The 24754-nt window shown below is 36.2% G+C and overlaps 2 protein-coding genes across 3 annotated transcripts in view; both read left to right on the top strand.

Annotated features, from left to right (window-relative positions):
• The first annotated feature begins 975 nt into the window (after nt 1–975).
• ATAD5 (ATPase family AAA domain containing 5) overlaps nt 976–24754 on the top strand; it is a 35027-nt gene continuing 11248 nt past the window's right edge. For both annotated transcript variants that reach the window (XM_045519071.2, XM_045519070.2), the window contains exons 1-18: nt 976–1439; nt 4120–6041; nt 6662–6770; nt 9362–9517; nt 11156–11279; nt 11799–11880; nt 14825–15009; nt 16654–16811; nt 17302–17461; nt 17904–18233; nt 19158–19254; nt 20448–20527; nt 20749–20891; nt 20996–21146; nt 22635–22811; nt 23041–23174; nt 23602–23695; nt 24647–24711. In XM_045519071.2, the coding sequence (XP_045375027.2) occupies nt 1374–1439; nt 4120–6041; nt 6662–6770; nt 9362–9517; nt 11156–11279; nt 11799–11880; nt 14825–15009; nt 16654–16811; nt 17302–17461; nt 17904–18233; nt 19158–19254; nt 20448–20527; nt 20749–20891; nt 20996–21146; nt 22635–22811; nt 23041–23174; nt 23602–23695; nt 24647–24711 (4233 nt within the window). In that variant the 5' untranslated portion in view covers nt 976–1373. The remainder of the gene's footprint in view (nt 1440–4119; nt 6042–6661; nt 6771–9361; nt 9518–11155; nt 11280–11798; nt 11881–14824; nt 15010–16653; nt 16812–17301; nt 17462–17903; nt 18234–19157; nt 19255–20447; nt 20528–20748; nt 20892–20995; nt 21147–22634; nt 22812–23040; nt 23175–23601; nt 23696–24646; nt 24712–24754) is intronic.
• LOC105071611 (large ribosomal subunit protein eL39-like) lies at nt 1580–3311 on the top strand. The gene is made up of 2 exons (XM_045519081.1): nt 1580–1668; nt 3137–3311. The coding sequence occupies exons 1-2, from the start codon at nt 1580–1582 to the stop codon at nt 3309–3311; spliced, it is 264 nt and encodes an 87-aa protein (XP_045375037.1).

The raw sequence follows: 24754 nt of genomic DNA, 5'->3' as shown, positions 1-24754 counted from the left end.
TTGCTCCTCCTCCTCTTCCATGTCCTTCTCCTTGAGCGCGTTATTACACTACGTGAGTTATAAGAAAACAAAACCAAAACTGCAAAATAGTGTATACTTAGAAGACTGAAGGTAGTGTAGTCTCCCTTCCTGAAAAATCTTATCCAGGGCTGAAATTTTCAAGGAAAAAATAATTACCACTAATTTCACTGGAGAAATTTTTACCCTGTATGTTATCCAGACAATAGCAAATACCATAAAGGTAGACACAATTAGGTCAACAGTTAAAATCAGGTTGCATTACCCGACCTAACGAGGTGGCTTCCGGTTGCTATTTGACAGGTCCTTTTACCTGTCTTGTTTCAGCTCTCACATACCGTGCAGCTAAAACTATGCACTCAAAATAAGCACACTCTACGTATCGCAAGTTTAATGTAAAAAAGAAAAAGTAAAGCTAAATAAATATGGAAACAATGCAAATGATATACGAGATTATCATCACTACAAACCGGCAAACAACTGGTAACTGGTACCCAGCGACGACTGCAACACACGCCAACCAGCTGAGGCTCTTAGCTGCTCGCGAGGACGAAATCCACGGGAAGAAATGCCTCCTTAGCTCAATTAAGGGTAACAAGTTGAAATTTCGTACCCGAAATGGGCGTATCTCGAAGTAGGACGCTTGCCAAAATAACTTTTCATTCTGTGTGGGAGGAATGTAATCAACTGTTACTCCCTTTTCTGTATTTTTGAAATTGCCACTTTCAATTATGGCTAGTCTGCGGCGTCAAAAGTCTAGGGTTTTAATTCTGCCACCAACAGACTTTAGTCAAATCACAACCTCATCCGTGAAACTGGGTGTGAGAAATCTGAATTTCCCAAATCCCCGCCAATTTTTAATTTCACGGTAAAACAGTCCTGCCTTCTGTAGGTTCGCCAAAGAAGTATTTTGGCCTTACCGGCTCACCGTCCGACAGCTTCCGGAAGCGACCTAAGCCCCGCCCCCTGCGCTCAGGACGGCGCGAAAACCCAATTGACAAGAACTCCCTCTGAAAGCGCCGGGTCGGGTCTGCGTTCGGCCTGCTTTCTCGGCCTGCGCCCCAGTTCCGACTGCTCAGAACTGGAGCGCCCGCCTCCAGGGCGCCCCGCTATCACCGGCCGCACCCCCGAGTCCTCGCTGCCCGCGCTTTTTCACCGCCTCTTCCCGCGTTCGACTCGGCTGAGCTGGGCCCAGCCTCTGCGACCACTCGGGGCAGTGGGCGCGAGGGAGTCCGAGGCGGACCCCACGGCCCAGCTCCTCGCTCCTGCTGGAGCCGGCCGCCTCCATGGCCTCCAGACAGGCCGGGCCGGGCCGCGCAAGATCCTAGGGTCCGGGATTCCGGGAAGCAGGGAGCATGGTGGGGGTCCTGGCCATGGCGGCGGCAACGGCTCCGCCTCCGGTGAAGGACTACGAAATTGACGTGAGTTTGAGTATCTCCGTATGTAGGGGATGGGTGGAAGGTGATTCTGATTTAGGATCTATGAGGGAAAAGGAGGGGCGAGGCTCCACAGTTGTGCCATTATGTGGAACAGTTGCTAGAGCGCGTCGTATCTTACAGTCATGATAGGTCCCTACAAACATTGGGATTGTGAGATGTTTGCGGGGACGTTAAGATGTCTCGTTAAGGACCAGCTCCCAGATCCTGAAATGTTGGTGAAACTTGATGTTTTGGGCTTTTGAAATGTCCTGGAGGATCCCAGGGTCAAGTCTGGGTTCATGATAAGGAATTATTAGAACTTTAGCGTTGAAAAAAATCTTTTAAGTTTTTCTAGTCACCTATCCACTGTTCTAGGAATACCAGTTAGATTGTCACTACAGGAATCAAAGTGCTTGATTTAAAAATCAGTTTCTCATTGTTCTAGAGCTTAAGATACTGCAGTTAGAAGTTGCAACCTGGCATGCTGTTATTCTCGTGTGTTCATCAAGTTTCAGTGAAATGCACTAAGCAGTCGTTATAAAGAGATTCTAATGCCATGAATTAGTGGAGTAGCATCTTACAGTAGACAGCTGCTATATTTTTACACCTTTTCATCTCAATCCAGCATTCTAACTGAAGTATGCATACTGGTATCCTTGAAGTGAGCCAAGATGTATGTTCACTTATTTAGAATTGAGTGTTTTTTTCTGCTTACTAATAGTTGTTATACTGATACTTGTTTGTTGAGTCAAGGCAGTTTTTCAGCTTGGATCAGGTGTGAGGAAGGACTTTTGATACTAGAATTATACAGTTTTGGGTTTTTGTTTGGTCAGTTTTTCTTTCTTTCTTTTTCCATTCCTGTTCCTTCCTCCCCAAATCCTGGTCAGTTTTTCAACCTTTTTTTTAGTTTCTGCTTTTGGTGCCCTGCTTCGAGAGCCTATTTCATAGTAATGATGCTTACTGTTTAGTATTGTAAGAGTAGGGTACTTATACACATTATTTAACTTAATATCAGCCTTGTGATGAGATGTTATTATCTATATTCTACAGACGACAGAAGGTTAAGAAGTCATTTAAAGTAAGTTAAATTAAGTTAGAAAAAGTTAATTAGAAAATTGAAAGTAATTTGCTTAAGGTCCCACACTGGTACGTGTCAGAACTAGCACTTGAACTTAGATCTGACTCCAGGGCCTATGGTCTAGCGTCTCTGATACAGCTCAGGATAATAATAACAACTCATTAGCATTTTCTTTAATACATTTACCATTTCATTTTAAGATGTAAAATTTAATCTGTCTGTAATTTATTTTGCCTCCTGTTTATCTAGATGGTTAAAAATTTGTCCCAGTACTATTTATTAACTAATTCTTTGCCTTATAACTTGAATGCTACAATTATATACCAAATTCTTAAATATATGCTTGTCTTTTTCTGATCTTCTCATCCATTCTATTAAGTGGCCTGCTTGTTCATGCATCAGTGCTATGCTTTTAATCATGGTAGCTTTACAATATATTTTAATTTTCCAGAAGTATAATTCCTTTATTACTTACCTTTTTAGAAGTTTCCCTGTTATTCTGGCAAGTTTATTCTAACAAATGAACTGAGGGCAGTTAGAATTAAAGAAAAGACTGATGGAGCTTTTTTTTAAGGGTAATAAACAGTGTAGCTCTCATCTCTTCTCCGCCATCCCGTGTGAGGTTGGGTTTGCCCCTCGCCACGTCTTCTCACAAGACTTTCAGGATCAAGCGATTGTTGGCCAAGAAACAAATGCAGAATCATCCCATTCCCCAATGGATTCGAGTGAAAATTGGTAATAAAATCAGGTACAGCTCCAAGAGAAGACGTTGGAGAAGAACCAAGCTGGGTCTCTAAGGAGCCCCCCACGTGAGATGGCACACGTATTTACATTGTGTTAGGGTCACTTACGTCTTACCATGTCACTCTGAAAGCATCACTGCTATCTGAATGGCTGGATGTGTTTAATTGGGAAAATGATTTTTCTCTTTTTGTTAGTGTTTCTGCACGAGTGCTTTGGCTCAGTAATAAATATGTAAGACCTTTCGTTGGGAAAAAAATAGTGTAGGAGGCAGGCAGCAACAGTTTTAATAGCAAATTAAAACACTGGAAAGTCTTATTTGTTTTATTTGTAGTAAGTGTCCATCATAATTTTTACTTATTAGTAAATTTTGGGATCCTAGACTTGTTCACTATGTACCTGTTTCTTGGAAATAGAGTAATTTGTTTATTTTTAACTCAAAAAGTATAAAGGAAATAGAAATAACATTTACAGAGTTCCTACCACGCATCAGACTTTACATGTTTGTATGTAACATGTTCATTATAAATTCTGTGCAGTGGTGTTACTAATCAAAGATCACAGAGTAAACAGAAGCCAGCAGTAATTAACACATTTGTACACAAGTGTACTGGTCTTGAAACTTTTCATTGAAGTATAATATATATATGGCAAATTGCACAAATTATAATTGTATAGCTTGATATGACATTGAGATTTGGATGTAGGTTCAACTTTAAAGCATTTTTTTCTTCGTAATATGTTTATCAACTAAGGGAGTCTTTTCTCATTCTATTACATAAAATAATAGGTCCATGTTTAAAATGTATGTTTTGTAGTATTTTGCTTGAAATAAGTGCTTTTTTTTTTCTTTTAAACTGATAGGCATGCAAGAAGCGAAGGAAAGATGATGACAGAAATTCTTGCAAAACAATTACAAAATATTTATCACCAGTGGGGAAGACTGGAGACAGGGTTTTCTCTCCACCAAAATCCAGTAATATCCTGGATTATTTTAAAAAGACTTCATCCACAAATGAGAAGACTCAGACAGCAAAAAAGAGCAAGATAAAGTCATCCACACCGTTGCCTGCTGACAGTGGCAAAGACTGTAAAACACCTTTGGAAATGTTCTCAAAGACAGAGTGTAAGAAGAGAGGGAAGAGAGTTAATTTATCTCATCAACTAAGTACTATTAAAACTGAAAATGAATCTCCAATTGAAATTAATAGTGATGATAGCAAAGAAGACTTTAGTTTAAATGACAATTTTGTGGAAAGTAGTTCTGCTTTACTCTACAAGAAACATGTAGAGATACTTGCAGAAAGTATTCAAGGTATCAAAAAACAATCAAGCACTATGACCTCCAAAAAAAGTTCTAAGAAAGTAAATCCTAAACAGGAGCCCACAAAAAATGATTGCAGAAAATTGAGGAAAAGGAAGTACAGAGATATAATAGATCTATCTGAAAGTTTACCCTTGGCAGAGGAACTAAATCTCCTTAAAAGAGATGTTCAAGGTAGTGAACGGGTAATACCTGGCCTAAGTAATGAGGTCGGAAGTCCTGCGAATGTTGCAGAATCAAGGGATAATATAACTGAAACAGCCCAGTTAAACGATAGTACAGTAACTGTCTCGTATGAGGAATTTTTAAAAAGTCACAAGGAAAATAAAGTGGAACAGATACCAGACTCTACAATGTCAATTTGTATTTCTTCTGAAACTGCTGAAGATACAGGCAAAAGTGGTTGTGTGAGTGACCCAGAAACCTATGAAATTTCCCAGCAGGCTCGCTTTAAGACAGTCACCGTTCTTGCACAAGTTCACCCTGTTCCTCCCAAAAAGACAGGGAAAATACCCTCAATTTTCCTGAAACAAAAGCAGGTGGAAATGGAAAGTAGTCTGTCTGATCCTGAGAATGAACAGACGATTCAGAAAAGAAAATCTAACGTCGTTATACATGAGGAAGAACTTGAATTGGCAGTGTTGGAGGCTGGAAGTTCTGAAGCTGTGAAACCAAAATGCACTCCAGAAGAAAGACAACAGTTTATGAAAGCATTTAGGCAGCCAGTATCAGATGCACTTAAAAATGGAGTCAAAAAGTCTTCTGATAAGCAGAAAGAGCTCAATGAAAAACCTTCAAGTGAGGAAGGAAGAGACAATAATTCTAAAAAAGTCATGCAAAGTCCTAATATTCATATGGTTTCAAATAATGACAATCCACAGTCACACACTGATAAGGGAAGTTTTCCTAAGGAGAAAAGTAAAAAGCTGAAGAAAAAGAATAAAAAAAGTTTAGAATCTGGTGCTACTCCAGGTGAAAATAAAAAGGGAAATAATCAAAGGAAAGAAACAATTTTTTCCCTTAAAGAGAAACAAAATCAAAACAGGCTTAGAATGAGTTTAAGACAAAAGAAAACAGCAGTTTTCAAAAATAGCACATTACGTACCCATGAAAGCCTCATTTGTGAAGATGCAGCAAATGATGGCCCTATAAAGATTTCCTCTCTGTGTAACACTAAGGCTCCAAGGAAAACCAGCATACCAGTCAAGGATAAAGTTATACACTCTAAAGGTGGAACTGAAGACAGCTTGGTAAATGTTTCCACACCCAGATCAAACAGAAGATCTGTAAGAAGTAGCAGCACACCAACTACAATAATCATTAGAGGTACTGATTATGAAGATGCACAAGACGATAGTCCAGTAAAAGCTTCCACTCCAAAAGCAGCCAACTTATCTGAAAAGCGTAGCTTATATACAGCAGAACTGATAACAGTATCCTCTGATTCAGAGAGCCCTATTAGGTAAACTTCTGTTTTGTTCTGAAATTCTGAGTATTCTGTGTATATTACTAGACGGGAAGGAAAATACTTCAAGCGTTGGAGAGTATTATTTTTCCCTAGAACACAACTGATTTATAAGAAAAAGAAAACAGAGTTTCAAACATGCTGCTTAATTTCCATATTTGATTTAAAGTCAGGCATGGTTTCAGAAGTACTCTATATGTATTTTAGATGAGTTTTAAACTCTTTATCGCAGTTGCTAATTCCTGGAGAAACATTCTCCAAATATGATTTCTGTGCATTTAACAAAGAGAAAAAATAAATTGTAGAACTTTATTTCTGAGCCATATACTATGAGGTATATACTTGCAGGGTGGTTCTTGCTAATGTAAGAGTGATCCTACGGGCTAATTTTCTGTAAAGCTTATGATTTATAAAAGGAAACTATATTTTCTAAGAGTTTAACATTTGGCTTACTTTTGAATTAGTGGCTTGAAACTAATGGGGGTGTGTTTTAGTTTTTGTTTACTGTTTCAGAACTGTCCAGAAACTGGAGCCCCACTCGGTTCTTTTCTATATTTAATTGAAATTCTTACACATTATAATCGTGAAAATGTGTCTGAATATCTTTTTTTTTTCAGAATGAAATTCACCAGAATTAGTACTCCCAAGAAATCTAAGAAAAAATCTAAGAAAAGATCTAAGAAATCTGAAGCAGCTGAAGAAGATTTTATGTCTCAAACTAGAAAGGTAATTGAAATATTAGAGAGTCCTATAAGTGATAATATATTTCCGGGAACAGCAGCTTCTACTATTGGAAGTCATACACCAAAACAAGATACACGTATTTCATAGACTGGTTATGTTAACTACAACCCTATATTATTTTTCATATTATTAAGAGATCAACATATCTTATTGTGAGATGAAAAATTAATAAAGATAGTATAGTTTACTTAGAAGAAATTTTCTTAGTGAGAGTTACATTCCAATCATTTTTCTTAAGACTGCTTATGGAAATAAGCATGATTGACTTTTTGGTTTATTTCTATAGATTAGAGGCTAAAAAGTGGGGTCTCTGTCCTGGTACTGTTGACATTGTGGGCTGGATAATTCTTTGGTGTGGGACTGTCTTGTGAATTATAGGATGTTTGGCAGTAACCCTGCCCTCATGAGATGCCAGTAGCACTCCAACTCCCCTTGTTATGACAACCAAAAACATCTCCAGATGTTGCCAAATATCCTCTAGAGGGAAAAAATCACCTCCAGTTGAAAACCACTATCCTAAAGGGAGAGGTAAGGTATTTAAGAATATGTTAGCTGCTTTTGCAAAATAAGCTTCTTATCCCCTCCATGAGAGAACTGGACTCTCTCCAGGGTGAGTAGGTACAAGTATGTATGTTTTGCAGAAGTCACCAAGGTGATTCTGGTGTAACCCTTGGGTGAAAGTCACTGCCACAGAAAGTTGGTTTCTCTTTTGTTTTTATTTAACAGCTGTTTGTTTTTTGGTTTTTTTTTTTTTGATTGCATGTTACATTCCAGGTACTATGAGTAGTACTCATAGCATTAATCTCATAAAGTAAATATTTAACCCTGTTTTGAAGGACAGTGGTGTCACAGGAGGTCAAAACATTTTGAAGAGTGATATACAGTGGAATTTCAGCTGGGTGGCAAAGGAGAGCAGGGCAGGGCTGATAAACAGGAAGAAAGTAGAGCTGTTGGGACCAAAGTGCCTGATGTAGTCAGGAGAAACCACATAAGAGCTGGGAGGACAGACAGCCTGGTCGGAAAGGAGGCTGCTGGGAATGACTGTTTTTTGAGGTGTTAGGATTATGGTTGATCTTCATTCTCTTCATTTTTCTGTTTTCTGTTTTTTTGTAAATATGAACTTTTAAAAACTTTATTAGAAAAATAACTATTATAAAAAAACAGATTTCTACTTACCAAAATGTGTATTTTTTTTTACACATTCACTAAAACGTATTTCTGTGTATAACTGTTTCAGTGATTCTATTGTTCATTTAAATGTAGGTGGCTTATTTTGAATACTAACTTATCATAAGGCCCATCAGCCTGTCAAAAATTTTGCTAGCAGAGCAACAACAAATCTGTCACTCCACTACTATAGAAGCAAATCTTAACATTCCTAACCTTACATGTGTTTTAACTATCCATGTCTCTTCTTTTTAATGCTTTTTAAAAAAAAAAAGTTAAAGTTAAAAAAAAAAACCAGCAAACATTTGTTTAAAAAACAGTAGTGTATAAAATTAAAAGAGAAAACTTTTTTTCCTCTTCTCTCTCCTACCCTCTAGGGGCAGCCCACTTTTAATAGTTATATGTTCATCTGTCGAGACTTTTTCCTATGCTGAAATAGATAAATGTTATTTTTAAAATATAAACTGTTTTACAGCGTGCTTGCTGTATGTTTCAAATCCAAAAGTAAAAACTGGTAGAACTCAGAATGTGGAAAACACATTATCTAGAAGATAGTATTTAAATGCACAAGATCACTTAGTACATCAATGGCAGAGCAAGATCTGAAGGCTGGACCTTACTCTTTTCTAGTGCTGTTCTCCATACCTAATGCCTTTTCAACCTCTCTCCAAAGGATTCAGCCTGAAAGTGACTAAAATCAAAGAAGAGATACCATGAAGATGGTGGGGAAATAACCAACAATCTTAATCTATACAGACATCTAATACACATATCTTTCTGGGTGTTTTTCAGATAAATTATATTTATCTGGATAGATTTCAAGTAAGAAATAAAGGCAAATCAAGTATCACTAGACACATTTTAATTTAATTTCCTTGGTAAGATTTGAATGACCTTTTTTTTGTCTTTCATTTAATGTGATTTGTGATTATATATTTCTATTTGTGTATTTGATGGGCTTCATTTTTTAGAGCAGTTTTAGGTTCACAGAAAAACTTGAGCAGAAGATACAGATTTCCCATATACCCTCTGCCCACACACATGCATAGCCTCCCCTGTTATCAATACCAGAATACTACCCTTGTTACAGTTGATGAACTTGACATTGACTTCATTATCACCCCGAGTCCATATTTAAATTAAGGTTCACTCTTGGTGTTGTACAGTCTGTGGGTTTAGACACGTGTATAATGACATGCATCCCCATTATAGTACCAGACAGAGTAGTTTCACTGCCCTAAAAATTCTCTGTGCTCCGCCTATTCATCCCTTCTTTTCTCCTTAACTTCTGTCAACCACTGATTTTTTTTTTTACTTTTTTCCAAAGTTTTGCCTTTTCTGTTTTTTTCTATTAAATATAAAATGTTTGCCAGTGACCTCAATTATTATTTCACATTTGTGTTTAGGTAAGCAGTGCTTCCAAAAATGTATCAAAAGCAAAACAACTCATTGAAAAAGCAAAAGCATTACACATTAGTAGGTCAAAAGCTGCTGAAGAGATAGTGACACCTTTGAGGCGTTCGTCCAGACATCAGACACTTCCTGAAAGGTCAGCAACACAAGTAAGTATTCCAAATATTTATTGGTTTAAATTCTGTCCTGTTCTGCTGTTTGGAACAGAAGAAGGAAACCACTCTTAAGTTATAAGGTAGAATTGTACGATGGCCTTGACGTGGTGGAATATCATTCTCAGTTCTCTTTTAAAAGTGTTTAGCTCTCTTTTGCATACAGAATATAGTCTGAATCCTTATCAAGTCCTTCAAGATTCTTCATAGGCTAAACTAGCTTTTCCCTTTCCTCAAACAATCCCCTTCCTTAGATACACTTTGCTCTTTCATACTAAATTATTCATTTCTCCCTAAAGGGTGCAATTTTTCCTTTTTTCAGTTTGTAGTCTCTCAGCTTGAAATGTATCTTAGGTACTCTCTTCTACCTGAGGAATTCCTACTCAGATTTTTTAAATCCTGCTAAATGCCACCATCTCCTCTTTTATTTTATTTTACTTTATTTTTGGGGGGAGTGGTAATTAGGTTTACTTATTTTTAATGAAGGTACTGGGGATTGAACCAAGGACCTCGTGCATGGCAAGCACACATTGTACAACTGAGCTTTACCCTCCCTCCTCTTTTTTTTAAAACAGCTTTATTGTAGAAATATAATTTGCCATTTGAAGTGTGCAGATCAGTCACTTTTAGTATATTCACAGAGTAGTGCATTCATCACTACAATTAACTTTAGAATATTTTATTAATCTCAGAAAACCCTCTTCCCCTTAGCTGTCACTTCCCAATCTCCCCACCCCCAACCCTAGCCAACCACTAATCTATTTTCTTTCTCTATAGATTTGCCTATTCTGGACATTTAATATAAATGGTATCATACAATATGTGGTCCTTTGTGTCTGGCTTCTCTCAATTAGCATAATGTTTTAAAGATTCATCCATATTGTAGCATAAGTATTTCATTTCTTTTTATTGCCAAATAGTATCCTATTATGTGGATATACCACTTTTCATTTAGCCATTCATCAGTTGATGGATATTTGGGTTGTTGCCACTTTTTGGCTATGAATAATGCTGTGAACAATTCAATATCTCCTTTTGAAAGCCTTCAAGACAGATAGTTTCCTTCCCTATGTGTACTTTAATTTACTTCCTTTTTTTTTTTTTTTGTCAATATTACTCTTACCATACTGTATTATACCTAGTTAAACTAACTATTCATGGACTAGCCCCTTCTCTGTCCCCAAACCCTGGTGTAACCTTGACACCAGCTCTTGAGTTTCATTTGGCTGTGTGTTCTCAGTAGCTGCTGTATTGCCTAACACATAGTAGGCGCTCCATAGAGGTATGCTGGCCACAGGAAAACTTGTCAGACTTTATCTAACATTTCTAGGATGTATAGAATTTTTATAACTTGTATTGATTCTTTTATCTGGAGTGTCGTCTGTTAGTTGCTTATTTAAAAAAAAAAATCTGTGGTCATAATGAGTCTACTCTTTGATCAGGTGACCTTGTATGATACACAAGACTACTGCCATTCATATCGTGGTTTTTTTTGTATCAGATAGTTTCGGACGGAGTTATATGGAGTTGCTAATGTAATTACCTTGTCTATGTCTTCTAGCACTGTAATCCTTTTGAAATTTGAATGGCATTAATTGTATATCACTAAGAATTTTTTTTCTTATTCTGTCTTAGGACTCTGTAATGATAATAGATTCAAGTTCTACCTCTTTAAAGCATCCTGAGAAAAATCAGAAGAAACTTCAGTGTCTGAATGATGTGCTAGGAAAAAAACTTAAGACTCCTAAAAACGTCCCTGGTAATCAGATTTGGTAGCATTGATGATGAACATTAGAACGTTTTGGTGGGGATTACATTGTTCTGAAAGGTCTCATTTTAATTTAATCTCTTATCTTATAAAATATAACCTTTTAATTAAACATTTCTATTTTAATGAGTAAAGTTATAATGTAGTGAAGGGTTTTACAGAGGGTAGCACTCAGCTACCCTTTGTAGTTACTGCATTTCTTTCTGTTTAGCCTGTTCGCTTCGTAGTTCCCAAACTGACTGAAGATCAAAATCATCTGGATAAATCTTTAAATCTTTAGGTCCTTTCCTAGACTTACTAAGAATCTCCAGAGGTGGGTTGTGGGAATCTGTAGTTTAAAAAAAAAAAAGCTTCCTGGGAGATTCTGATACTGATACTGCCAGGTGGAGAGATGAGCTTATTATATAGAAAATTTTTTGGTGAAAAAAAATTTTTAAGAGTTTTGAAAGTAGCTGGAGGTAAGTGGAGATGATAAACCTTGATGCTAACCTAAGTATTTATTTTTCTAAGGACAAATGAAAGTTGCTCCTTTATTTCTTACTAGAAGGGCTCAGAAAACAGCTGATCCAGGCCTTGGTTTTGATGAAAGCAGGTCAGTCTGATACAAATTTTTAAGTTGCCAAAATATTTTATGGAATGTATTTTGTTTTTATTCATTTACTTTGATGAAAAGGCATGTAAATTACCATTTGAAGCTTTAATAAGTCCCATTTTAAAAGATGACAATATTGACAATGCTACAACTGCAATTTGAAGATCTTGATCTTCTGTAGACATTTTGTGGCCATCTCTAGACAAAATAGTGAAAAAATAAACAGGCAAACAAATACCAGGACACTGACTTACGAACTTACTCAGTAAATATTTAAATACCTGCTACGTACCAGACACGGTTTTTGGTACTAGTAATATTATGGAAAATAAGACATATTCCCTGTCTTCATGAGGCTTACACTCTAGAGGAAGATAATTTATGATTAAACATTAATTGGGCCAACCAATGAAAAATTGCAGTTGTGCTAAAAAGGAGAGGTACAAAGGTTTATTAGATTAGGCAGATTTGGTCTGGCCAAGAAAGATTTGCTGAGGAAATGACACCTGAATTGAAGGGTGAGCAGGAGTTCATTAGTTGGCTAGCAGTGTTCCAGCAGAGGGAACAGTCTGCAGAGTCCCTGTGGCTGGAAGGAGCATGGTGAATACAGAAGGTTGGGAGAATTCCGGTGTGGCCTGAGCACGGAGAGCAGGAGTGAGAAGAATGTGAGATTAAGCTGGAGAGGTGGCTGCCTGCCCATGTAGGTGGGACTTTAGGCCATATGGAAGAATCTTGTCATTATGCTAAGAGCCATAAGAAGCAATTAGAGAGTTTTAAACATGAGTATGGACATAAAATTTGGATTTTGAAAGTTTAATCTGACTGCTGGATTAACTTGGCTCTTGTGTAAAGAATGGAATGTAGGAGGAGTTAGAGTGGATACAAGAGCCTTGGTGTGAGATGATGGAGGTGTGGACTCGGGTGTTGGAGATGACGCATGAAAAGATTTTAGGAGATAAGTTTAAGAACCCTTGATGATTAATTAATTAGACACGGGGGGATGGGGATGGGAGAGAGGAAGGTAAAAGGATGACATTTAAGTTCTGGTCTGTGCAAGTGGATGGCACATGGGAGAAGACCAGGTTTAGGGACATAAGTTGAGGTTTTTATTTTTATTTTATTTTTTTCCTGTTTCAGTTTTATTGAGGAATAATTACTTAGTGTTAAATACACAAATCTTAAGCATACAGTTTTGATCAGTACACTGTATCAAGATAGATATAACATCTTTCTTTTACTCCTGAACAGTTAAGTACTTTTTTTCTGTTACCCCCCCCCACCAACACCACAATAAAAGATTACCCCTAATTCTATTACCATCGAATAGTCTCATTTCTGTTGCCGAGGGTTAGTCTTGTCTGTTTCAGAAATTCACATAACCTTTATATATTCTTTTGTGTCTAACTGCTTTTGCTCAGTACACAAAACACAATTTTTAAAAAATCAGCTTTATTCAGATAGTATACACACAATCATTTGCATCCATATTAAGTAAACACTTTGAGGTTTAACAAATACACCTGTGTGATCACCACCACAATAAAGATAGAGAACATTTCATCACTCAGAAATTCCCTAGTGCCTCTTTGCAGTTAACCCCTGACTTCCACTCCCAGTGCCGTGCAACCTCTGATCTGCTGTTGACACGGATTAGTTTGCCTTTTCTAGAGTTTCATAGAACTGAAATCATACAGGAGGTCACTTTTTTCTTTTTGATTTTTCAGTTTTGGGATTATTTACTGACTTTACACTGTGCAAAATAAGGATCGAATCTTCTCTCCTTCTCTTGGCCCCAGCCCCCCCAACCACACAGGACCCTCTGCCCATCCTCTGAGGACGATTATATTCTGATTTTGCCTGGATCAGCATTCAGTGTTTACATCTTATGACTGTGGACATGCTAATCACAGCTGAACTGAACAGTGGAAAACTGTGATTACTTTTCCTTCCCTGTACCAGTTTGTTTTCTCTGGAGTGCATTATTGCCTCATTTTTTGTTTGGTTGCTAGCATCTCAGCTTCCCAGAATCCTTTACCACTGGTCCAGGAGGTACACTTTTGCCTCTGGCTTCTTTCTGTCAAATGCTACAGTATCCATAGGCTCTTTTCATTGCTGAGTGCTATTCCTTATATGAATACATCACAAGTTGTTTGTCTGTTCTTTCACTGATGGCCATGTGGGTTGTTTCCATTATTTGGTGTTATTCATAAGGCTGCTATGAACATTCCTATACACACGTGTGGACAAGTGTTCTCATTTCTCTCACATAAATTCTTAGGAGTGGAATTGCTCTGTTGTTAGGTGGGTGCGTATTTAGCATAAGGATCTGTCAAACTGTTACTACAGTTCTCACTCCATGTATGGCAGGCTAGGAAGCGGGTGTACACCAGCACCACACCCTCTGTCCCCTCCACCACGCCATAGTCCCACCCTCCTCTGCCCTTGCACCACTCTCCCACTGAAGTTAACATTCTTATAGTTAGCAAGGTAAGCCAGGTAAAACCGAGACACAGCACTAAGGGCCCTAATGTTCCTGCTATTATATAGGAAACAATATTACCTTAGAAGTTCTTGTATTAACTTTGAGAAATATGGCACCAATTCTGTTTTCTTCTTATAATATAAATGTATGTTTTTTTCTTGAAAAAAAAAAAAGAAAAAAGACAAGAAAAAACTCACCTACCAATCAAACATAGCCTCTTAACATTTTGGTAGATGTCCTTCAAGTCATTTTTCTCTTCGTATACTTATTTTTTATTTAATTTTTTAACATTGATAGATTTTCATTTTTATGATACGCAGGAAAAGAATTTGACCAGCTAACATGTCAGGTAGCTGATTAAATTTTTTCAAGTAAAATTAAGAAGTATTTATTTTATAGATAGTTTATTTTCTTAATGTTTATAACCTTAGCTCTTGTATATTCATGTCATTTTCTTAAAAGTCAAGATGCATCTGAGAAGTCTCAGGATTGTGATGTACAGTTTAAAGCAAAGCGTGACTTTCTCATGAGTGGTTTGCCAGATTTGTTGAAACGACAGATCGCCAAGAAAGCTGCTGCATTAGACGTGTACAATGCAGTGAGTGCCGGTTTCCAGAGAGTCGTTCACGTTCAGCAAAGAGATGATGGTGAGCTTTCTACTATTAAATATTTTAAAATGTTAGTAGTAATATGAAACTGTGTAAGTTGGCTTAAGGTGAGACACAGGTTTAAATATAATTCTTACGGTGATTTTAGTGAGAATTTAAAGTTGTGTTTCATCCTCTCTTCTTCAGCCTTGGACTGAGGAAAAGGGTGGGGCAAGAAAGCCACAGGCATCTTACCCCTGATACCAGGGGAGGGCCCTTCCCTGATATGAGGGGAGGGCAGGCACGCGTGCGAATGTGAGCGCTGACCTTCAGGGAATGTTGTGTCCAGAGAGGCAGTGTGTTCTAAAGGAAGGGAATTCCCTTCTGAAGTCATAGCAGTGTGTAAACAGACCATCTGTAAGAATCTCTCGGCGGAGCACCAGCCCGGCCTTTGCCCACCCTACTGCTGAATGTTCAAGGGAAATCTGTGTGCCTCCTTTCCAGCGCAGCTTTTGCTGTTTAGTTCCATAGAAGTGTCTTCTGGAATAGGTAACAAAGAGCAGGGCTTCATTGCTCTGGTCTGCTCTCTTCCCACATGGCTGTGCACAGACCTCTTGTAGGGTGGTGTTAGCTTGATCGTAATCTAATTCTCTTTGGATTCAATGCCATGGCAGCCACAGTCTTACTTCACTTAAATAGTTTTTAATTAGTAATGTACAAAGCCTTACATCTTTGCTTTGTTGTTGTTCCTAGGTAGAATTATTCTTTTGCCAGCATATAAACATATTCTTCTCAACGGCCTTTGTGGTTTGGTTTAGGGCCCTCCCTCTACTCCTGAAATGTTCACTGTGTTCTGTTCTTCTTTTTTCCCTTTTATGTTTCTGACCTTGATACTTTTGGAGTTTTGTTTAGCCTCTGTTTTGTGTGGGGAACTTCCCAGTCAGTCTTTCTTATAATATTCTACTTTTCCTTTTTTCCCAGTTCTCTTACTGGCCATTCCATTGATGAAGCCTTTCTTGTTACTTTTACTAGTGCATTTTTAATAGCATTTTCTAGTAGTGTGTTCAACTATAGAAATTAGTTATAATTTTGATAAACACATTTTCACAGGACTGCTACTGTAGAACTTAGCATATCGATTTGTAGATGAGCAGATGAGGCAAGCACAGAGAACTTCTTTTTAGAGCCTTAAGAATTATTGAACATCCACTATAGTCTGGCATTCTTCTGAGCACTTAACATGCATTTTTAGTTTTATCCCCATAACAGCGCTAGAAGGTTGAGTGTTATAATTGTCACCCCCACATTACAGATGAGGAAACTGAGGTTTAGGATCATGCCCACTTACCTAGCTAGTGAGTGGCAAAGTCTGGATTTGAATCCAGGTCTGACATCAGAGTTTCAACTTTAAACCAGGTTAACTGGCCCTGAAATTTTTACCCTGAGTAGTAAGGTTGATTTAAAAGAAAAGAAAATTTGTTAATATTTGCTTATTTTTAACAATTGGAAGGCAGGACCACGTAGTTTTTTATTAGTTGCATTTGTTGGAGGCGAGGATTTGTTCCCTGTGTACTCATTTGAATTTTGGTGCTTTTGTGTTAACTAATTGTTGTCAAGTCTGTTTACATTTATATACTTGGCGTTTGATAAATAGATAAGTATGAGAATGAAGGTGATTAACATAATTTTTCTCTTTTTCTTTAGGGTGCCACCTGTGGCATTTGAAACCACCCACTTGTCCTCTCTTAACTAAACTTAAAGAACTTAATACTAAAGTGGTAGATCTCTCAAAATGTGTTATGGCGCTTGGTGAATTTTCTACATTAGACTCAAATTTGAAAAATAATAATTCTGCTGTTGTGGTAAGTATTAGAGAGGTCATCCATTGTAGGATGTTTCCTTCACATCTTTCAGAGGAAAAAAAAAGTTGGATATCTGTTGTAGCCTAAACTTCATTTTTTCCTTGAATAATACAATTTCAAAAAGTAAATCCTAATTGAAGTACATACCTCTTTTAAATACTCCTAGTGCTTTAAAAACATTTCAAGGATTAATGATAGCCAGTTTCAAAAGAATGTTAGTTTATATAGTACATTTAGATACTTTGTAAGTCAGCATTATAGCCAAATAAATGTGTAGAATACAAGTATTTGAAAAGAAAGAACAATAAAAATATGAACTAAGTCTTTCTAAAGCTATGCAAATGCAGCTTTGCCATCAAGGTGGTGTTTAGTGACTGAAGCTAATCCTGCATTGGCATAGACTTACTATAGATAAAAAGTAGTTGGCAGTATTGTGATTATTATTAATAAACAATATGTGTCTAATTGAGCATTTTATTCTTTATTGCAGTTTATGGGGAGAAGGAAAGATTTGACTGAAGAAGTAAGGAATCTTTTGCTGGAGGAAATTGTGTGGTCAAATCCTGAATGTTCTTTGAGGAAATACTTCCCTTTGCTTCTAAAAAAACGAACTGAGCACCACGTACTTTCTGAGTGTCATCGTAAACAAGGTTAATGATCATTATTATCATTTCCATTAACATTTCAGTTTTGAAACCACTAAGCTTAGCCATTGATTCTTGGAAGTGGTCACCATGGAGAGAATTTCTTGTGGTTGACAGGGAGAATTGTTCAACTGAAGAAAAGCATCTAGTGCCATGCAGTGTTAGCTACCAGAGTTGCCAGCCCAAAGGCAGCTTTAATTATGTTCAAATATTAATAATGTACTAAGGGAAGCCTTAGATGAAGTAGTTTACATAGCCTGTACCAAAAGGAAGTCCAAATAACAAGATATCCAGCTTGCTTTCAGTATGCCATGTTTGATCCTTGCCTTTTCATTTACAAAATAATAAAACTATTAGATATTTTGAAGTGATATTAAGATTATTGTGCATTAAAGTTTGTTTTTTTGTTCATTAGTAAGCACATGCATTTCTATAATTTTCCAAATAGAATGTCCACAACTAGAGCCCAGTGTCAGTCAAAAAGAAACTAAAAGGAAACGAGTGGGAACGGAAAATCATAAATCCAAAAGAAAGAAGCCAAATGAGCATTCCGAAAGTCCAACAAAGATGAGTGGGAAACCAGAAGACCTTGACAAAAGAAATAACTCCAGTGGGTTAAAGCTAGATTCTTCCAAAGGTTTATCTTCTAAAACATCCAGAAAGAAACAGACTGCTTTGAGTACAAGGTGTGAAGTGGAAACAGAAGCAGTAGAAGATTCTGATATTCTGATAATAAATGACGACAGAGAGTCTGCGTCGGAAGGATCTTCTGTTCTGGGTAAATTGGCTTTTCTCCTTCTGGTCTTAGAGCCTTTTCTTTCTTTTTTTTTTTTTTCCTGTTTTTTTGCCCCTCGTTTTCCCCCTCTCTCTTTCAAGATTTGCTCATTGCAACATTCAAGCAATGTAGAATAAGAAGTGATAGCCTCGCTGATGAGAGTCTTCTGTGACCACATGGAACAGAGTGGTGTTTGGTCTTTGGCTTTTCTGTGCTTCCCTAAATACGTGTGTTTTTTTAAAACCCTAGAATCACACCATACCTATTATTTTATACCTGTTTCACATATTTCTGACATATTCCCATTTGGTTATCTATCTTTTCCAAAGTATTCTATTGAGTTGACTGTTTCACCCATTTATAAAGCTTTAGAATATGTTTTGGTATTTGTACAGCAAATCTATCATTTTTTAAACTGTTTTCCTGCATTGACCACACTAAATGAACTATAGATTCCCTTACCCTACAAATTCCATTGGGGTTTTGATTTTGCATTAGTAGATAGATTGATCTGGCATCTTCCCAACATTCAGTCTTCTCTATCAGGAGTGTGTCATATCTCTTCATTTACTCAGGCTGACTTAGTAGGATGTTTTAATGTATCCTTTTAGGGGTTAAAAGAGGCTCCACAAAAATTATGCTGCATTTGTTCTTTAAATTTTTTTTATGGTGGAACTTATTTTTCATATTTTGTATTTCTTGAGTGGCTACTAAAATTTTTAATGTGTACTTTGAAATCTTATTGTCATGAGACCTTAATGGTGGTTAGCTTTTAAGGGGGAAGGGTTTTGAAATGCCTTTCTAGCAATTTGTAAATATAAATATTTGTACAAATAATCATTTTTATGTGAAATAATAATGTGAATGTCTAAGAATATACGTTTATGTCTAGGGACAAAATACTTTAATACGTGTTTTTTGCTTTAGATTCTGGAACTGAAGACATGCTTTGGACAGAAAAGTATCAACCTCAGAACTCCAGTGAACTCATAGGCAATGAGCTAGCTATAAAAAAGTTACATAGGTTGGTAAAACTTATAAAGTAGCTTATAAATCTAGTTTTACTATTTCATTTATTTTATTTGTACTAAAATGTAGAAATTATAATTATAAAGTAATACATCACATGGTAAAATCTTAAGGAAAAAAAATAAGAATTTTAAGTGGAAAGTAAATGTGCCTCTCTTCTCCTGTTTCTACTCCCTAGAGGTAAATGACTATTAAAGGTTTCTTGTAAAACCTTCCAGAAAAATTTTTATGCCTAAATTAGTTCCTTTCTTCCTAACAAATAGGATCATATTACTACTAATTCAGGTCATAATCCTTTGTCTACAAGTCCCACCTCTAAAAAGTTCTGAAAAGTGTAAGTTTATTAACTTTATTATATACGTAAAGTTTATTATAGTCTTTATCAATCCCACTTAGTAAGAGTTCATATTTTTTTAACGAGAATTATTAAGTCATTATGGACGCACTGCCACAGACCCACTAGGGGTATTATGTTACACATGGTATGTGTACCAAATTGCCTTTCTAATACCTGAAAAATACTGAATTCTAAAACTCACTTGGCCCAAAGGATTTCATATAAGGAGTTGGGACCCATAGTAATAAACACTCTGAGATTGGCACTCTTCTAAGTACTTGATCATTCTTAGCTCATTTAATCCTTAGAACTATCCTATGAGGGTAAATATTGTTGTCTTCATATCATAGATGAGGAATGAGGTCGAGAAAGGTTGAGTTATTTGTCCAAGGTCACACAGCTGGAAAGTGGTGGAGCTTAAACTCAGGCAGTCTAGCTCCAGCCTAGAACTTCATCTTTCTACTCACACTTAGCATTGTGTATTAGACATCTTTCATGTCATCATACAGACCACCTCAGTTCTTCATAGTTCCTCTGTACTGGCTTCTTATGTAAGCGTGCCATAAGGTATCTTTTCCTCTACTGAAGGTTTTTCCTTCTGGGGGCTATTATAATGTTGCAGTGAATATCCTTGCACATAGACTCTTGTGTATTTAGGCAAAGGTACTTCATTTTAAAATATTCATGCCTATGTAAAATTATTTAACTATGTAGTTGATTCGGAAGCACCATGGAGTTCTTAAAAACTGACTGTATACCATCACTGTCCCCAACAATCATTTCAACATATAGTCTAAGAGATATTTATATTCTGTGAATTATTTTTATTAACATACATTTTCTTATGGTAGTTGGTTGAAAGACTGGAAAAGAAGAGCTGAGTTGGAAGAAAGACAAAATTTGAAAGGAAAAAGAGATGAGAAACAGGAAGGTATTTTGAGTCATTTTTTTTCCATTTCACTGAACATTTTTAGAGTTAGATTAGCTAAAAATTTTTATAAAGCTGCTTATTTGGCATTTTACATTTGGTCTTCTAGTTTTTGTTTCCAGCATTTATTGGCAAGAAGTTTGTGGGATTTGGTCATTGAGTTTGGTGAGATAGGATTGCTACCTAAGCAATTACTTTATATGTGTTTTTGAATAATTTTTCAGATGCCTTGGATAGCACAGATTTTAAGGGCAGTTCAGATGATGAAGAAGAGAATTGCCTTTGCAATACTGTTCTTATAACAGGTCCAACAGGAGTGGGGAAAACTGCTGCAGTATATGCCTGTGCTCAGGAGCTTGGGTTCAAGGTCAGTGACGACTACGGTGGACAAACGTTAATGTGATAATTACCCTTGGGGAAAGAAATGAAACATAAAGCATTCTGCCTTTTTTTCATACATTCTTCTTTTAGATATTTGAAGTGAATGCCTCTTCTCAACGCAGTGGTAGACAAATTCTGTCTCAGCTGAAGGAAGCTACTCAGTCCCATCAAGTAGACAAGCAAGGTGTAAACGCACAGAAACCTTGCATTTTTAATAGCTACAACATAGGCAAGTCACCAAGTAAGTAATTTTTTTCCTTAAGTCATAACCTTTTAAAAAATTAAAATTAAGAAATATAATTATCAGCATTTTGCCATTCATTTTTTACCTTTTCCTACACATACGCATGCCTTTTTTATTTTTCTTAGACTTTATGTTTTAAAACAAATCTCAAGACCATCATATAATTTTACCCATATATGTACAATATGTATCTCTAACGGATAAAAGCGTTTTAAAAAGCATTATCAAACCTAGCAAAATTAACTATATACCCTAATTTGACCTAATACATAGTCTAATTTCAGTTTTCTGTTGTTTCAAATGGTTTGTTCAAATCAGGATGCAAACAAGGTCCACATCTTATATTTAATTCATATTTCTTAAGTTTCTTTTAATCTCTTTAACAGTTCCCTCAGCCTCTCTTTTCATGTCATTTATTTGTTCAGGAACATTAGTCATGTGTCATAAAATTTCCCACATTTTGGATTTGACTGATTATGTCTTCATGGTATTAGTTAACACATTCCTCTTCCCTGTATTTCTTGTAAATTGGCAGTTAGATCTGTGGACTTGATTAGATTTCTCTCCATTTCGGTGCTAGCATACGCGTGTTGACGGGGTGTGTACTTCCTGTGGTATCATAGCAAGAGATACATAACAACTGGTTATCCCACTCTTAGTGATGTTTTAAAATATTTTTTTGAGATTACGCCTCCTTCCTTGTGTTAGAATGCCCTGTTTTTATGACATGCTAGTGATGTCTAAGATAGTTTTTTCAAGCTCAAAATTTTCACTGGGTTTTTCAAACACCTATGATGCATATGCAAGGATATATGATAAGACACATGGAGATAAGGGTACAAAAAAAAGAAGAGGATACAGTCATGGAACTGTGCATGTATGCTGGTACTGTCAGGAAGATCCTGCTCTGCTCTGAGGCCATATGATGGTAATTAGGACCTTTAAAGACTAAATCAGGTATTTAGGAGAAAAGGACATACCCTGGAATAAATGCCAGGCTGTGGTTGAGCTTCTGAAGGGTAGACACCAGCCATTTGTTTTTTAAGTTTGTATCCCTCTTTCATAGCATATCTAGAAAAACATTTGTTTGCTTGCAGTATCAGTTACTGTGGGCTAAAGTTGAAGTTGGACAAGAAAGTCTGTAATGTGCTCGGTTTGTACCATTATCACTTCACCTCCAGACTCTTCTGACCTCAAGCAGACGTAGACAAAGTGAGCAGAGGGATTATGAATGTTATTTGCTTCAAGAATGTATGTTTTTCTGGAAAGAGTATCTTTTCCAAATGACTGGTTTTACCTTCTCTGCCGGTAGTTTAACTAATAATATGGTAATATTTGAGTGTACAGACTGTAAGAATGGAAAAGAATTTTTATATCTTTGATTTTTAACTGGTACGAGTAGAAATGTAATCTGTGGATAACTCAATCTTGCCATCTGTTTAATTTTTAGAATGCTTGTCTTTAAGTGCAATTTATTTTTGGCAGAAAAATTAAGTTCCCCCAGAAAAGTTGTTACATCGCCAAGAAAACTTCCTCCATCATCACCACAAAGCAGTGGACCAAAGCGGGCACCTCCACCTAAGACTTTGGCAAATTATTTTAAAGTGTCTTCCAAGCCAAAAAATAATGAAGAAATAGGAGCACTTCTGGAAAATAATAAAGGTAAGACATTACATTGACAAAGACCCTGATAACATAAAAATATGATCATATTTCATGAGTTCCTATTGCTGTTTATCAGACTTCAGCTGCGCTGAAGGTCCTACATATGAGTCTTGATACTGTGTTTCAGTTTTGATGGCAGATTTCAGTTTGAGCTTATTCTGTGGAAATATCCAATGTTCTATTAAAATTTGATTTGATGTAGAATGTTAATGTTTTATTCATGCAGGAATCAAAAGTTCTTTCGAACAGAAACAAACCATTCTGACTAAGTCAACAAACACAACTAATTCAAATGTCAAAGAGTTTGGGGCTGAGGAACCCAGCAGGAAAAATGCAACATCTCTTATTCTTTTTGAGGAGGTAGGCTTACAGAGTATACATCTGTGGTCTCTCATGATGAAAGCTTACCATCTTGGCTGTAAAATAGCCAAGAAAGTCAGGAGTAACTGTCTCTATTGAAATTAAACTGAATGAAACTATCAATCATAGAATTTTTCAGGAACATGATTAATGCAATCCAATTACTGTTCAGTGTTTGTAGAAATTATTCTGACCCATACTTATCCAATTACAGGTGACTGCATTAAAGAAATGGTTTTAATGTTTGATAGTTTTTTTTACTCTTTTGGTAGTATAAGACATTGTAAGCTTTTGGCATGGGGTGAATTCACACTGTTTAGAAATTCGTAAATTTTGTCTCTAATGGATGTCTACTGTGTATTTACAACCGATATCCATTAAGTGTATTGTTACTCAGTACATTAATATTCTAATAATTGGTTCTTAGGTTGATGTCATTTTCGAAGAAGATGCTGGGTTTTTGAGTGCAATCAAAACATTCATGGCAACAACGAAAAGACCTGTAATCCTTACTACAAGCGGTAGGTAACCGGTGATTTTACACTTAGTTACTTTTGGTTAAAATATTTGGGGAAAGCTTCTAATTCTAGTTAGATATGTTTCTTTAGAAGTCTGCTGGTAATTAAGTCTTTTTTTCTAAAGTGAGGAGGCTTCTAGATCATTTTTAAACTAAGAATTACTGAAATGTGCAGTTGATTTGCAGCCTTGAGTAATGACAAAGTTAATATATTGCCTTGCAAATAGCAATGACTTGAAAATCACTGAATCATTATGTTGGGTGTTCAATATTTAGGAAGCCAACAACAGCCTAGAATGCAGACAGACAAATTTATGGATGCAATGGAGGGGTTTTGGCAAGGAAAATGACATATTCTTCTCTTTACCTCTTCCTCATACCTATAATATTAAATAACCAAACCTCATTTACTGGTCAGAATTTTTTATGGAACCCAGCCTTTCTGCAGTTCCTTAATATTGAACTTGGCCATTTCTTAGCTCCTGGTAACACTTCCATATGGATTAATTGCTTATTTTAGCTGAAGTAAACCATCATCAACCTAAGAGAATTGGTCTCCTTTCCTAATAATTAGAATTCAGTGTTTAATTTTAAAACTCATATAGTTTTTTCATTCTAAATATTATAATATTGTTTTCTCATATTTTTCATTGCAAATTCTCAGTAGAATATCTATGCTATCGATTTCTGTAGGAAAATGTGTTTGTTAGACTCTATTTACAAACTGATAGCCCATTTGATAGTTAATGATTGTACTCTAAAAATAATGATAAAAATCATACTAATCACAGTAGTTTAATTAACAGGTCAAGATAGAAATTCAATTTCTTAATGATTTACTTATAATTTGCATGTTTTATTTTCATTACTGATGAAGTATAGAATAGTGTCATAGAAAAAGTATGACTAGAAAAAGTAGTAGTCTAAATGTTTAAAAAAATTTTTTCCCCTATAGATCCAACCTTTAGTTTAATATTTGATGGCTTCTTTGAAGAAATTAATTTTAATACTCCTTCCCTGGTAAGTTGAATTTTCATGATCATAAACTATACATTACATTACA

The sequence above is a fragment of the Camelus bactrianus genome, chromosome 16 (assembly GCF_048773025.1).
Source record: "Camelus bactrianus isolate YW-2024 breed Bactrian camel chromosome 16, ASM4877302v1, whole genome shotgun sequence".
Taxonomy (NCBI): Eukaryota; Metazoa; Chordata; class Mammalia; order Artiodactyla; family Camelidae; genus Camelus; species Camelus bactrianus.
The sequence above is the reverse complement of the archived record's forward strand: the minus strand, read 5'-3'. Positions and strand labels throughout refer to the sequence as shown.

What these genes read in the sequence shown, in the direction of transcription:
- LOC105071611 (XM_045519081.1), top strand. Translation starts at nt 1,580, where the DNA reads ATGATAGGTCCCTACAAACATTGGGATTGTGAGATGTTTGCGGGGACG. An exon ending in CAGCTCCCAGATCCTGAAAT is followed by an intron (nt 1,669 to 3,136) that starts GTTGGTGAAACT and finishes ATCCCGTGTGAG; the next exon opens with GTTGGGTTTGCCCCTCGCCA.